Below are 12,179 nucleotides of genomic sequence, written 5' to 3' on the forward strand. Positions count from 1 at the left end.
AAATGAAATAGGAAATGAAAAATAAAATGAAAAATGAAATGAGGAGAAATGAAAAATGAAATAAATGAAATATGAAAAATGAAATGAAATATGAAAAATGGAATGAAATATGAAATGAAATATGAAACAGAATGAAATATGAAATGGATTCGAATGAAATATGAAATGATATGAAATATGAAATGATATGAAATAGTAAATGAAATATGAAATATGAAATAAAATGAAATATGAAATGAAATGATAGGAAATAGGAAGTAGGAAATCAAATAGGAAATGATATGAAATATCAAATGCAATATGAAATAAGTGAAATGAAATATGAAGTAAAATGAAATATGAAGTAAAATGAAATATGAAGTAAAATGAAATATGAAGTGAAATGAAATATGAAGTGAAATGAAATGAAATATGAAATATGAAATGATATGAAATATGAAAGATGAAATGAAAAGTGAAATAAAATGAAATATGAAATGAATTATAATGGAATATGAAATGAAGTGTGAAATATAAAACGAAGTGTGAAATGTGAAGTGTGAAATGAAATGAAATGAAATATAATGGAATATGAAATGAAATGAAATATGAAATGAAGTGTGAAATATGAAATGTGAAGTGTGAAAAATGAAATCAAATGTGAAAAATGAAATGAATGTGAAATGAAATATGAAATGGCAAGATGTCAAGGTGACATGTACTCCAAAATGACCTAGAAGTGTGAAAAAAAATTTTAGGGAGTGGGCCCTATGGGTGATGCGATATTCCTTCTACATTTCACCGTTCTCGGTATTCTGTAAGAGCAAGAAATACTTTCTCATGGTAAAAAAGCCTATTTAAAAGAGTAAGCAACGCAGACGCACAGTTACTGAGTTTGAGGACAGTCTGAAATCAGCACTTACCTGTCAACACAACTTTCCCAGATGCAAAGATGAGCAACACAATCCGTGGTTTTACCATTCTATAAACAAGGCCAGGAAACAGTTCAGGTTCGTAACTGTTAAGACATAAAAGAAAAAAAAGACCTTAAAAATTACATGATTCAACTCCTTTCCCATAACATTCAAGACCCTATATATGAGCGTGCATATTAGAGAAGCTGCAAACAAGTTAGCTGTTTTACCAAAAACCTTTTTGCTCTCTCGAGGAAACAGAGTCTTGCGTGTCCTCAGTAATTTCTTGTGGCAGTCGAGAACACTTAATTTTTGATCCCAATATGTTTTTCAAGTGCAACCCATCCTAGGTTATTAGAAATTATGGCGACTTCAGGCATCTGATTTAATTTTATATGAAGATCTTGGTGATTAAACGTTCCCTGTCTTTTCACACAAGTCTGCTAAAAAGACTGGATTTTCCAGGTTTCCCCCAAATAAACACATTGTGTATGCCCTTATGAACTGTTAAAGTTAAATGTGCTTAGCAGATACAACAACAACAGCAACAAATTTCTAGACTGCTGCTATTTGTCTTTTGGACAGGCGGTATATAAAGAAAGAAAATTAAACTAGCCTAAGTTTTAGAATTCAGGATTGTGTCTATAAATGGAAACTCATTCATATTTTCCAATCCATGTAAACTAAACTTTTGTAGAAGTCTAGAAAAAGCAAAGCCATTTTTAACACCTCAGATCAAGTATAAAAGGCACACCAACACAAGACAGGGAATGCCCCGCTACAGGACCCCATGCACGCTATCAAACAGGACGAACTGCTCTATGGCAGAGAGAGGGTAAGATGTGGCATGAAAGGACTTAGGCTGAAGTTCGATCAAGAGAATTGAAGGGCATCAGAGCCAGGTCAAGAGCCTTGCCCATGTGTCCACCCCAGGGGGCAGAGGGATTTGGTGTTGATCAACCTCCAGCTCAGGGAGGTCCCAAGGGGGTGGAGAAGCCCCAGAGCAGCTATGAGAGGGTGGAGGCACTGGCTGTGGAGACGGCAAGTTGGGAGAAGTCAGGAGGGCTAGAGATATCCCGGGGGACAGGAATACACCGATTGTGATGGGGCTGCAGTCACACTCACACACACACCACCACCAACACACACGCCCCACCGAAAAATCAGGACAACACCAGATAGGACTGCTTTCCTAAAATGTGCTACCGCCATCCTTTTTTGACTTCTCCCCATCCCTGTCCCCCTCACCGGTGGTCAGCCCCTTCTCACTTATCCATCTCAAACCCCAACTCTTTTGCTAATGCCATCAAGCCACTTGTGCCTGTTTTACAAAATCTACAGATCAGTGGGTCTTCGTGTGTGGGCCTCTGACATCACCACTGAGCTTTTTAGGACAGCAAATTCAAGCGAAATCTCTGGTGACAAAGCACAGCCAGGGATGTATTCTAGTAAGTCGTCCAGTGTTACCTATGCAATTTAAGTTCATTGATCACTATTTCAAAAGATTGAGTTGGCTGGGTGTGGTGACTCACTCCCGTAATCCCAGTATTTTGAGAGGCTGAGGCAGGAGGATTACTTGAGCCCGGGAGTTTGAGACCAATGTGGACAACATAGTGAGACCTCATCTCTGCAAAATAAAAAATACAAAATTAGCCGGGCACTGTGGCCTGCACTCCCGGCCATTCGGAGGCTGAGGTGAAGGATCGCCTAAGCCCAGGAGTTCAAGGCTGTGGTGAGCCACGATTGTGCCACTGCACACTCCGGCCTGAATAACAGAGTGAACCCCTGACCAAAACAGACAACAACAACAACAAAACAGGGCACATAGGATAACCTCTGAGGATGCAAACACAGCACCTTAACTCTTTCGCCTACCATGTTCCACCTTTTATATGATCCCAATTTCTCTGAAACATACATTCTCTTAGAAGCCCAAAACATCACTCACATATCCTGGTAAACACAAAGGGAAGCCACGTAACTGTCATACCTACTGAACTGCTGGTGGTTTAGCACCAAACTTTCCAACCGAATGGGAAATCTCACATCACAGCTCCCAACCATGTTCTGGATTTTAAAGTCGAGGAATCTGGCAGGGAACCCAAGCTTCTGCACCACACGAGCATACTTTCTCGCTGCGAGTCGAGACTGCTCTTCACTGAGGAGAGACACATGTTGAGAGATGTCTTCATGACATGTCCCTAGACTGCTGAACTGCATTCTTTTTGGTTGTATTGTTACCATCAGCACCGTGCTTATCTTTCAATGTTTACGGCGAAACTAAGCTCTGTGAGGAGGCCTTACCCCCCATCCTTGTGTCCTGAGCACCTTGTAAACGGTCTTGTACGATGCACGGTTGTTGAACGGAACCACAAACACATTCTTGACTTAATTTATCATCTTTCATCTCTAAGGTTCTTCTTACTAAAATGCTATTTGATAAGATTATTTCCACTGGATCTCCAGATGTGTACCCCTAGACCAGCATCATCATCTGGGAACTTGTTAGAAAGGTGACGTGCCATGTACCACCCAGCCACACACAATCTCTGGGGGTGGGGTCCAGCAGTCATCGCGGTGCTCACTAATGTTTAAGAACCATCTCTCGGGTCTCCAAGTGTGTGCCATTTAGGTGGGAAGAACCACCAAAATAAGGACACACACGTACAGAAAAATCCACACGAGGTGGTGAGATATGTGCTGAGCAGCCCAGACAAGGCATCAGTTCTTGGGGCTTCATGGGATGAACTGTCCAAAAATAACCATATGAAAATGCCTCAAAACCTCTGCCAGATACAGTGGCTCACGCCTGTAGTCCCAGCACTTCTGGAGCCCGAGGCAGGAGGATTACTTGAGCCCAGGAGTTTAAAAGCAGCCTGGGCGATATAGTGAGAGCACATTGCAACAAAAAATCAGTCGGGTGTGGTGGTGTATGCCTGTGGTTCCAGCTACTCAGTAGGCTGAGGCAGAAGAATCTTCTGAGCCCAGGAGGTCGAGGTCATGGTGAGCTGTGATTGTGCCACTGCCCTCCAGCCTGGGCGACAGACACCCAGCCTCAAAAACAAAAACCTCAAAACCTACCCAGTTTTGCCCATGCTTTCTCACACATTGTTATTCAAATCATACCCAACACAAGAAAAAACTTCTAGTGGAGCACAGTGGAATGTGCCTGTAGTTCCGGCTACTTGGGAGGCTGAGGTGGAAGGATCTCTGGATCCCAGATGGTCAAGGCTACTGTGAGCCATGATTGCCCCACTGCATTCCAGCCTGGGCAAGAGAGTGAGATTCTGTTTCTTAAGAAAATAGAGAGGGAGAGGGGGAGAGGGAAGACAGGGAGGAAGAGACAGAGAAGGAGAGAAAAGACAGAAAGGGGGGAAAGGGAGGAGGAGAGAAAGGGAGGGAAAAGGAGAAGGAGGAGGAAGGAGAGGAAGGAGAGGGAAAAATTCGGCTGCTTTGTGGCCATGTCCTCATGGTGTCTGTCCCACTCAAACCCTAGATCCTCCTGGAGAAGGTGAAGTCCTGAGAGTCCAGGCTTCCTTTGTCATGAGATTCTCTTCGACTGTCATGCCAGAACAATACAGTGCACAGCAGAGCTTTCCAGAATGGGGGCACTTGGCAGGTGAATCAGGTGAATCCCACACTCCTCTCGGGCTGCCCCTGTTGTCATCTAGAGGAAAAACCCTTTGGAACTTGTCTGCCTGGACCAATGGGAGTGTCCGCTTCTCTTGCCTAGATCTCTCACCAAGACTGCCCCTCTCCTGTGCATTCATTACTTCATATACACCTCACCTTAATTAATGTGGATTCTCATCACCCACTTTTTGTTTTCAGACGGGGGTCTCACAGACTGAAGTGCAGTGGCACAATCACGCTCATGGCAGCCTCGAACTTCTGGGATGCTCCCACCTCAGTCTCCCGAATGGCTAGGACTACAGGCAGGCACCACCACACCTGGCTCTCCCCACCCACTTCTAATTCCTGAAATGCCCTTGGCAAAGCCACGTCCCCACGTTAGCAGTGAAATACATGGCTTCCATTTTGAACAACCACGTTTGGCCTAACTGACGTGTTAATGTTTCCCCCAAAAGTAAATAAGCTCAAATTTCAGAAGTTTCCATCATCCCGTAGTTTCAGCTGTGTAGGACATCACATCACAGCAGGCGTCCTAAAAGGACACAGAAGTTCCTATGGAAACAATTAGTTGTTAAAAGTTTCCATAGCGGCCAGGTGCAGTAGCTCACACCTATAATCTCAGCAGTTTGGGAGGCCAAGGTAAGAGGATTGCCTGAGCCCATGAGTTCAAGACCAGCCAGGCAACTTGGCGAGACCTCGGCTCTACGGTAAATTAAAAATAAAAAAATAAAAAAGCCACACGTGGTAGCGCGTGCCTGTAATTCCGGCTACTTGGAAGGCTGAGGTGGAAGGATCACTGGAGCCCATCAAATCGAGGGTGTTGGAATATGACTCCAACTCAAAGGAAAACAAAATTTGCACCTTAGAAACAAGCTTAGAAACATGGTGGCTCATGTCTGTCATCCCAGCACGTCAAGAGGCTGAGGCGGGATGATAACTTGAGCCTAGGAGTCTGAGACCAGCCTGGGCAATATAGCCAGATGTCATCTTTACAATAAAAGATTGAAAACTTAGCCGGGTATGCTGGCGTGCACCTGTAGTCCCAGCTCCTCAAGAGGCTGAGGTAGAAGGATCCCCTGAGCCCAGGAGGTCTAGGCTGCGGTGAGCTGTGATCGTGCTGCTGCACCTCGGCCTGGGTGGCAGAGTGAGACCTCGACTCAAAAAAGAAAAAAGTGGTAACAGCCTCAGCTTAATAGGTTGGGGGGACTGTAAATGGGGCATATAAGTCAGTATTACAAGATTTTTAACCCCAAATTTGGCATTTTATGGAATCAACTCTTCAGGAAAGATAATGCTTCCTTGCTTTACACACTAAACTTTCTGTCTGGTGAGGGTGGAAGGACGATTCCCATACCTTTTGGCTCCAGTGCAGACGACTTTCCCAGAGCTAAATATGAGGGCTGTCGTCCTGGGCTCTCGGATCCTCATGATGACAGCATTCAATCTCTGTGTACGTAGGAGAGGACATTATCCCGGTGGAAAAAAGGAGCCAGATATGAGTCTTGAAGAGAGAGAGATTGCATGGAAACACTAAATGATGTCTGGGTCTCTTCTCCCCACATTAACAAACGTGATTATAGTTAAAATGCACTCGCCAGCATGTACAAACAATTCCAATAACTGTTAAGGAGAATATCAGTAACTGTCATGTTTCAGGCCCTTTGCTAAGAGCTTTACAGTGTGTATCCCGTTTATCTCCATGACAGAACTAAATTGAGTCTATTATGATTTCTATTCAGTGCACAGGGAAACAAAATCATTATTAACCGCCAACATGACACAGAAAATGGCAGAGTGGATGCTTTCTAGGCTCTGACTAATGTGGCCCTTTTTACCTAACTGGATAAATCCTCCACCACTGATGCCAGGGAGGCTTTTCTCAGTAGGAGCCCAGTCTTACTCATCTTTGTACTCCTAAGTCCAGAGGATGGCAAATCATGAAAGGTTGATTGGATTGACAAATCCAGTTCCCCTAAGTAAAGAGGTCACTGAAAATGGGATGCCTGACCCTGGCAGGACACAAGAAAGGATAGATTTTACTAAACTTGGAGGGGATAAAAAAAATTCCTGAATCGTAGGAAGTTGAGGCCTGAACTTTAAACAATATGACTTTCTCAAATAAAATAAAGGGTAAATGAAGAAATACACAAGTGTCAGCCACCTGAGACAACATTTAGAAGAAAGTATTTCCAAGAATATGAAGGCATTTTTAAAAAGCCAGTGTCCCAACAGCCAGGCTGAAAATAGTGATACTGAAAAGGAAAAGGTCTTAACTTTTAGGAACTACTCAGTTACTTTATTCAGTACAGGGAATGAATTGGGTTTTTTAAATTCTGTTGTCCAGAATGGAGTGCAGCGTCACAATCATGGACACCAGAGCCTCAACCCGCTAGGCTCAGGTGATCCTTCTGCCTCATTCTTCCAAGTAGCTGGGACTACGGGCACACACTACCGCGCCTGTCTAAGTTTTTTACTTGTCTCGCTGTGGTGCCCAGGCTGATCTGGAACTCCTGGGCTCAGACGATCCTCTTGTCTTGGCCTCCCAAAATGCTGGGATTATAGGCGGGAGCCACTGAGCCCAGCCGGATTATTTTTTATAATGATAAAGCAGAGAGTGAAATGATTAACGTTAGGAGTTAACCAAAAGCTTTTTCACTTAAAAACAATTCTTCTTTTAAAGAGAAAATAAAAATAGCCCAGGTGCCGTGGCTCTTGCCTGTAATTCCAACACTTTGGGAGGCTGAGGTGGGAGAATTTCTTGAGGCCAAGAGTTCAATACCAGCCTGGGCGACATAGTGAGACCCACATTACGATTAAGAAAAAAAAAGAAATTAAACAAAAGAGAAAACAAAACAAAGGAAAGACTCAATATCATGATCATAGGAAGGAAAGAAAATCTACAGAGAAGCTAGTTGCTGAGAGGACTACCGAGAAACCTTACCTTTGGGTTATATTCTACATTTTTTGCATGCAAAGCTATTTTCTTTAGATCCAATGTGCAGGCCAGGTTTGCAGTAGAAACTATATTCCTGAAGAAAAGTAAATTTAGAAAGGTAAGTCACATATAAAGACTAAAAAAGAAGAACGGACAAGAATAACATGTGCATTTCCTAATTTCATATGTTGTGCCTTAGCAACTTCTGAGGGGGAGAATTATTACGGATGTGAATAAACAGTGACATGGTCCCTAGTAAAATATAAAGTCCCCAAACGAAGTCATGAATACCAGTTTCTGAAATGTAATGACTGACCGCCTAAAATTCAGCTTTAGATCCGTTACAAAAGAATGCCTCAAAATAGAAGTACAACTCTGAATCAAATTTGTGCAAATCAAATTCGATTTTACCTCTTTATGCCCTTTGTGTTTATCCAACCCCGGCCATAATGTTCAGGAACTTCAGTGCTTTAGTATCAATGATACAGTCTTTCTAGAGTGTATCTATTAATCATCAACACCCTTTTAAAGGATCAAGAAGTAGTGCTTCATTTTACAGATAATCAAATTGTCTAAAGCCACAATCTCTGAAGAACTGAAAAAACAAACAATGCAATCCGAAGGTCTCTCCCCTACGCTACCATCCTGAAATTAGTTGCCATCGCATCCGGGCACATAGAACATGTATCCAGAAGCATTGCTCAATGGAAAGAAAAGGATAAACTTACTGCAGCTGAGGCACTATCCCACAACATTCCGAAACCAGGGTCATCGGTGTCATGGGAGTTGAGGATGCCAGAGGCAAGCTGCTGGAGGTGGGTTTCTCAGGAAAGGGCTGGACTGCGTCTGCATCACCAGGGTGCAGAAATGAATGGGAACTTGATGCACTGCTGCTGTTTAAGACCAGCCCAGAGTCCTGTGTGCTGGGTGGTGGCGACCTGCTTTGTTCACTTTGAGGTTCACACTTTTCTTCTGTGTCATGCTTGCCTCCAGTGACGGTCTGGTCTTTACTGTCTTGGATCAGTTCATCTGGTAGGAAGCTAAGATCCACAGATGAGAAATCGCCCGTTGTTTCTTGGAGTTCAAGATGTGAATTCAGTGCATTCTCTGGAATGTATGCATTAGGTGTGTACACATCATAAGGCACAACTGGGCTGAGCAGGGGAGTCCCAGGTGGGGCAAGGGCATCCTAGGCAGGTCCCAAAACAGACAAACAAAGCACAACAAAAGAACAGCACATTACACCAAAGGGACACAGTAAGTCCCCTATACACGAACCTTCAAGTTATGTACTTTAATGATGCACACTTGTGTTTTTTAATGTATTATTTCTCTCCACCAGGTGTCAGGATAGCCTGTCAAGTACGTACGGTACTCTATAGCTGATCGGGTGAGTTGGGCATCTAGGCTAACTTTGTCGGACTTACAACAAATTGGACTTAGAAACATGCTCTCAGAATGAACTCATTTGTATGTTGGGGACTTCCTGTACCACTGTGGCAGGCAGGTATTGTGTTCAAGATAAGAGGCAGTTCAAGGGGCTTACATGCATGCCTTGCCTCATTCTACAAAGTACCAGTAAGATTGTCTTACAGAGTTACAAAGCACACTTAGTAGAAACAGGAAAGTATCTCTTAAAATGCAGAGAAAGCATTTTCCATAAACGCTTTCCTACTTTAGTTAGGTCCCTGGTGAGCTGCCACTCTCTAAATCCAATATTATCATAGAGGCAATTGAGCAAGCATGCTGTAAACTGTGCACACTTGGAAGACAACAGATATACTGCGCTATTTAATTATAAACTTTGGTTGACTTAACTACGTTTTGGAGTTTTCCGTTTATATTTTTAAAGCAAATCCATGAAGGAAGGTTAAGATATAGTCTTGAATGCTAATCAAGCCTCACTAAAGACCTTGCGTTGGACCTTCTGTTCTCAGGTATGAAGTGATTTGGAAGAAAAAAAGAAAACCTCCTAAATACATGAATTTACAATACGAAAATGCTTATTGGAATCTTAACGTTAAGAACAGTTTAAATCAATGTATTGTGCTTCCAGCCCAGGGAAGGCTGCTCAGCTACCATGGCCCAGAAGCCAAGGTAGGTGTGCACCTGGGAAACAGCTAATGTCAAGGTCACCGGCTCTGTTACCCGGAAAACCCATTCTCTTGGTACAAGCCTCACCACCTGCCTCGCCCAGGCTGCAGGCCTGGCTTCCAGATTTCCAGTGCAGCTTGCGAGATGAACTCAAGAAGATCTCTCTTTTGGCAGGTGACCGATCACAAATACAACTCAGCACAACGCTGCCTGACCTAACACACCGTGTCTGGACACATCTGAATTGTGCTGTTATCACGAGTCCAGCAGATGGCAGGGGTGACTAATTATTTAAGGGTAACGCTTAGACAAATGAAGCTACTCGCTTGAAATATGATTTTGATTTAGAACAGGAAATGAGCCATCATGTCTCCCCACCTTCAACCACAGGGCGGCCCTGAAAGAAGTGAAGTGGAGCCGCGGGACCTTGGCCTCCCCTGTCCTCGACGGAAAGGATTTCATCAGTCAGTGTGCACTACACCCCGCAACAGCCAGGGTCTCCCTCCCTCTTTCCCATCACAGCTGGATTCTAGCTGAGTCAGAGTTCTTACCCAGGGGAGCGCCACTCCCTCAGGGAATTCACTGAGCTACTGGAGGTGATATCTCAAGGCCCTAAAGCCTTGGCAGCTCCCTGCCGAGCTGATTCCTGGGGACACACCACAGAGTCTGCAGGGATGCCCGCTCATTGCATTCTTGGCCTCACATCTGGAGAACTGTGGTGCTGAACAGGTTTTACAGCATCAACTCATCTTCTCAGAACCTTTCCTGCGTGGGCTCTTTTGCTGTGGGATGTCACTGTGCCTGCCTCAGCACCCATCACTGTTGCTTCAAAGTCTCCCATAAAACGGTTGCTGTCTTGCTTTTTTTGAGACTCTCTTTTCTACAGTACTTGGCGCTAAAGCTTCTTTCTTTATTTGAGCCAGGGTCTTGCTCTGTCACCCAGGTTTGAGCACAGTGGCCGGATCATGGCTCAATTCTAACCTTGAGCTCAATCTATTATCCAGCCTCAGCCTCAGCTCCCAAGTAGCTGGGACTACAAGTGCATTTTACCACAACCAGCTAATTTTTAAACTTTTGTAGAGATGGTGGCGGGGGGTGGGGGTGGGGGTCTCACTGTTGCCCAGCCTGGATTTGAACTCCTGGCCTCAAGTGATCCTTCTGCCTTGACGTCACAAAGTACTGGGATGCATAGACGTGAGTCAAGATTTTCCTTTTTAAATCAGCAAGAAAACATACTCGTTAACCAAAAGAAGCTACAGGTGTTTCCAGTCCACTTGTTAGCAAAGGTAGTGGCCACCAACTCCTGCAGAAAGACTATTTCTCGAGGTCTATTGTTGGTGTTAACACCGTAGCGAAGCAGAGGCTGGCTGGAACCGGAGACCACTACTGCAAGCACAAAGCAAACTCTGTGTGTGTGTGTGTGTGTGTGTGTTCCTCGAGTACTAGGGCAGACAGTTTAATCTGGCGACCCAGCCCGGTAACTTAGAGAAGGCCTGTCTCTATAGCCTCAAGCTCCTGGGCTCAGGCGATCCTCCGACCTTGTCTCTCGAGTAGCTGGGTCTACAGGCGTGCACCGCCACACCTGTCCAGTTTTAAAACACCTTGCAGAGATGCTGTGTTGCTGTATAGCCTAGGCTGAGGTGACGGGTGAGAGCCACCGTGCCGGGTCTTATGCCAAAAAAACTGAAAAGCAAACTGTTAGCCGATGTGGCAACACACACCTATAGCCCTAGCTACTTGGAAGGTTGACACAGGGGTCACCTGAGCCCCGGAGTCGAGACTGCAGTGAGATACAGTTGCCCACTGCACTCCAGCCTGGGCAACAGAGCGAGACCCTATCTATCTCAAGTGCATACGTGAACCAATCTGGTGAGGGAGCTCTAGACCAGGTATGAGTTCTCATGGGCAACCTTGACCGAACAGTTTACTTCTCCAAGCTTCCAACGTCCAGTTGAAAGGCTGGGTGCTCGGCCCACTTCTGAAGGTCGCCTGAACTTTGGAAGAAACGAGGGTGGCAAAGCCCTTGCCGCACACAGGACTGGGCACTCACAACCGGCAGGGACTCGGGCGTGACCTGGGGCAGCAGCGGCGTCCAGGCTCACCTGGGTGGTGCACTGATCCATGTAGTACTGCAGGTACGCCTCCTCCTCCATGGGTGCAGGTCCCGCTACGGGGGCCGTGGGGCCGTGGGGGGGCGCGCCTGTTCTGCGAGCGGCCGCCAGCTCCCCTGGGTGCTGAAGCCCTTTATGAGCCCACCCGCGAGGCCCATCCACGCTCCCCACCCCCAGCATGTGGGCCGGGGGTGGCAGGGGAGGCCCTCCCTGGGTGCTCACGCTGGGAAGCACGTGGGCGCGTTTCCTTCCTGCAAATTCCGCCTCTGCTTCCCGAGGGAGAGAAGGTCTCCAAGCAAGTTGCATGAAAAGTGAGCATGAGGGAGAGTGAGAAACTAGGGATTCACATTTCTAAAATTTATTGTTATTCTTTAATTAATGGGGAGGGGCGGATCTCGCTTTGTTGTCCAGGCTGGTTTTTTTATTTGTTTATTTTTTTGAGTTGGAGTCTCACTCTGTCGCCCAGACTGGAGTGCAGTGGCCGCTCCCGGCCACGGCAGCCTCAACCTGCTG

The 12,179-nt window shown here is 45.3% G+C and overlaps 1 protein-coding gene across 1 annotated transcript; it reads right to left on the reverse strand.

Annotated features, from left to right (window-relative positions):
- Window positions 1–679: 679 nt before the first annotated feature.
- LOC103253471 (TATA box-binding protein-like protein 2) lies at window positions 680–11,846 on the reverse strand. Its single transcript, XM_008051769.2, has 6 exons — window positions 11,658–11,846; window positions 8,190–8,650; window positions 7,468–7,555; window positions 5,881–5,972; window positions 2,884–3,051; window positions 680–997 (listed from the first exon to the last, which is right to left on the reverse strand). The coding sequence occupies exons 1-6, from the start codon at window positions 11,844–11,846 to the stop codon at window positions 892–894; spliced, it is 1,104 nt and encodes a 367-aa protein (XP_008049960.2). The 3' UTR covers window positions 680–891.
- Window positions 11,847–12,179: the final 333 nt, after the last annotated feature.

This window comes from Carlito syrichta, unplaced genomic scaffold, assembly GCF_000164805.1.
Source record: "Carlito syrichta isolate Samal-C Ts95f unplaced genomic scaffold, Tarsius_syrichta-2.0.1 Scaffold232670, whole genome shotgun sequence".
Lineage (NCBI taxonomy): Eukaryota > Metazoa > Chordata > Mammalia > Primates > Tarsiidae > Carlito > Carlito syrichta.

Bases quoted from the DNA above. Each gene is read 5' to 3' on its own strand.
- LOC103253471 (XM_008051769.2), bottom strand. From the start codon at position 11,846: ATGCTGGGGGTGGGGAGCGTGGATGGGCCTCGCGGGTGGGCTCATAAA. The intron at 5,973-7,467 runs GTAAGGTTTCTC...CTACGTACACAG, and splicing joins ATGTAGAATATAACCCAAAG to AGATTGAATGCTGTCATCAT. The intron at 998-2,883 runs GTATGACAGTTA...ATGTCTTAACAG, and splicing joins AACCACCAGCAGTTCAGTAG to TTACGAACCTGAACTGTTTC.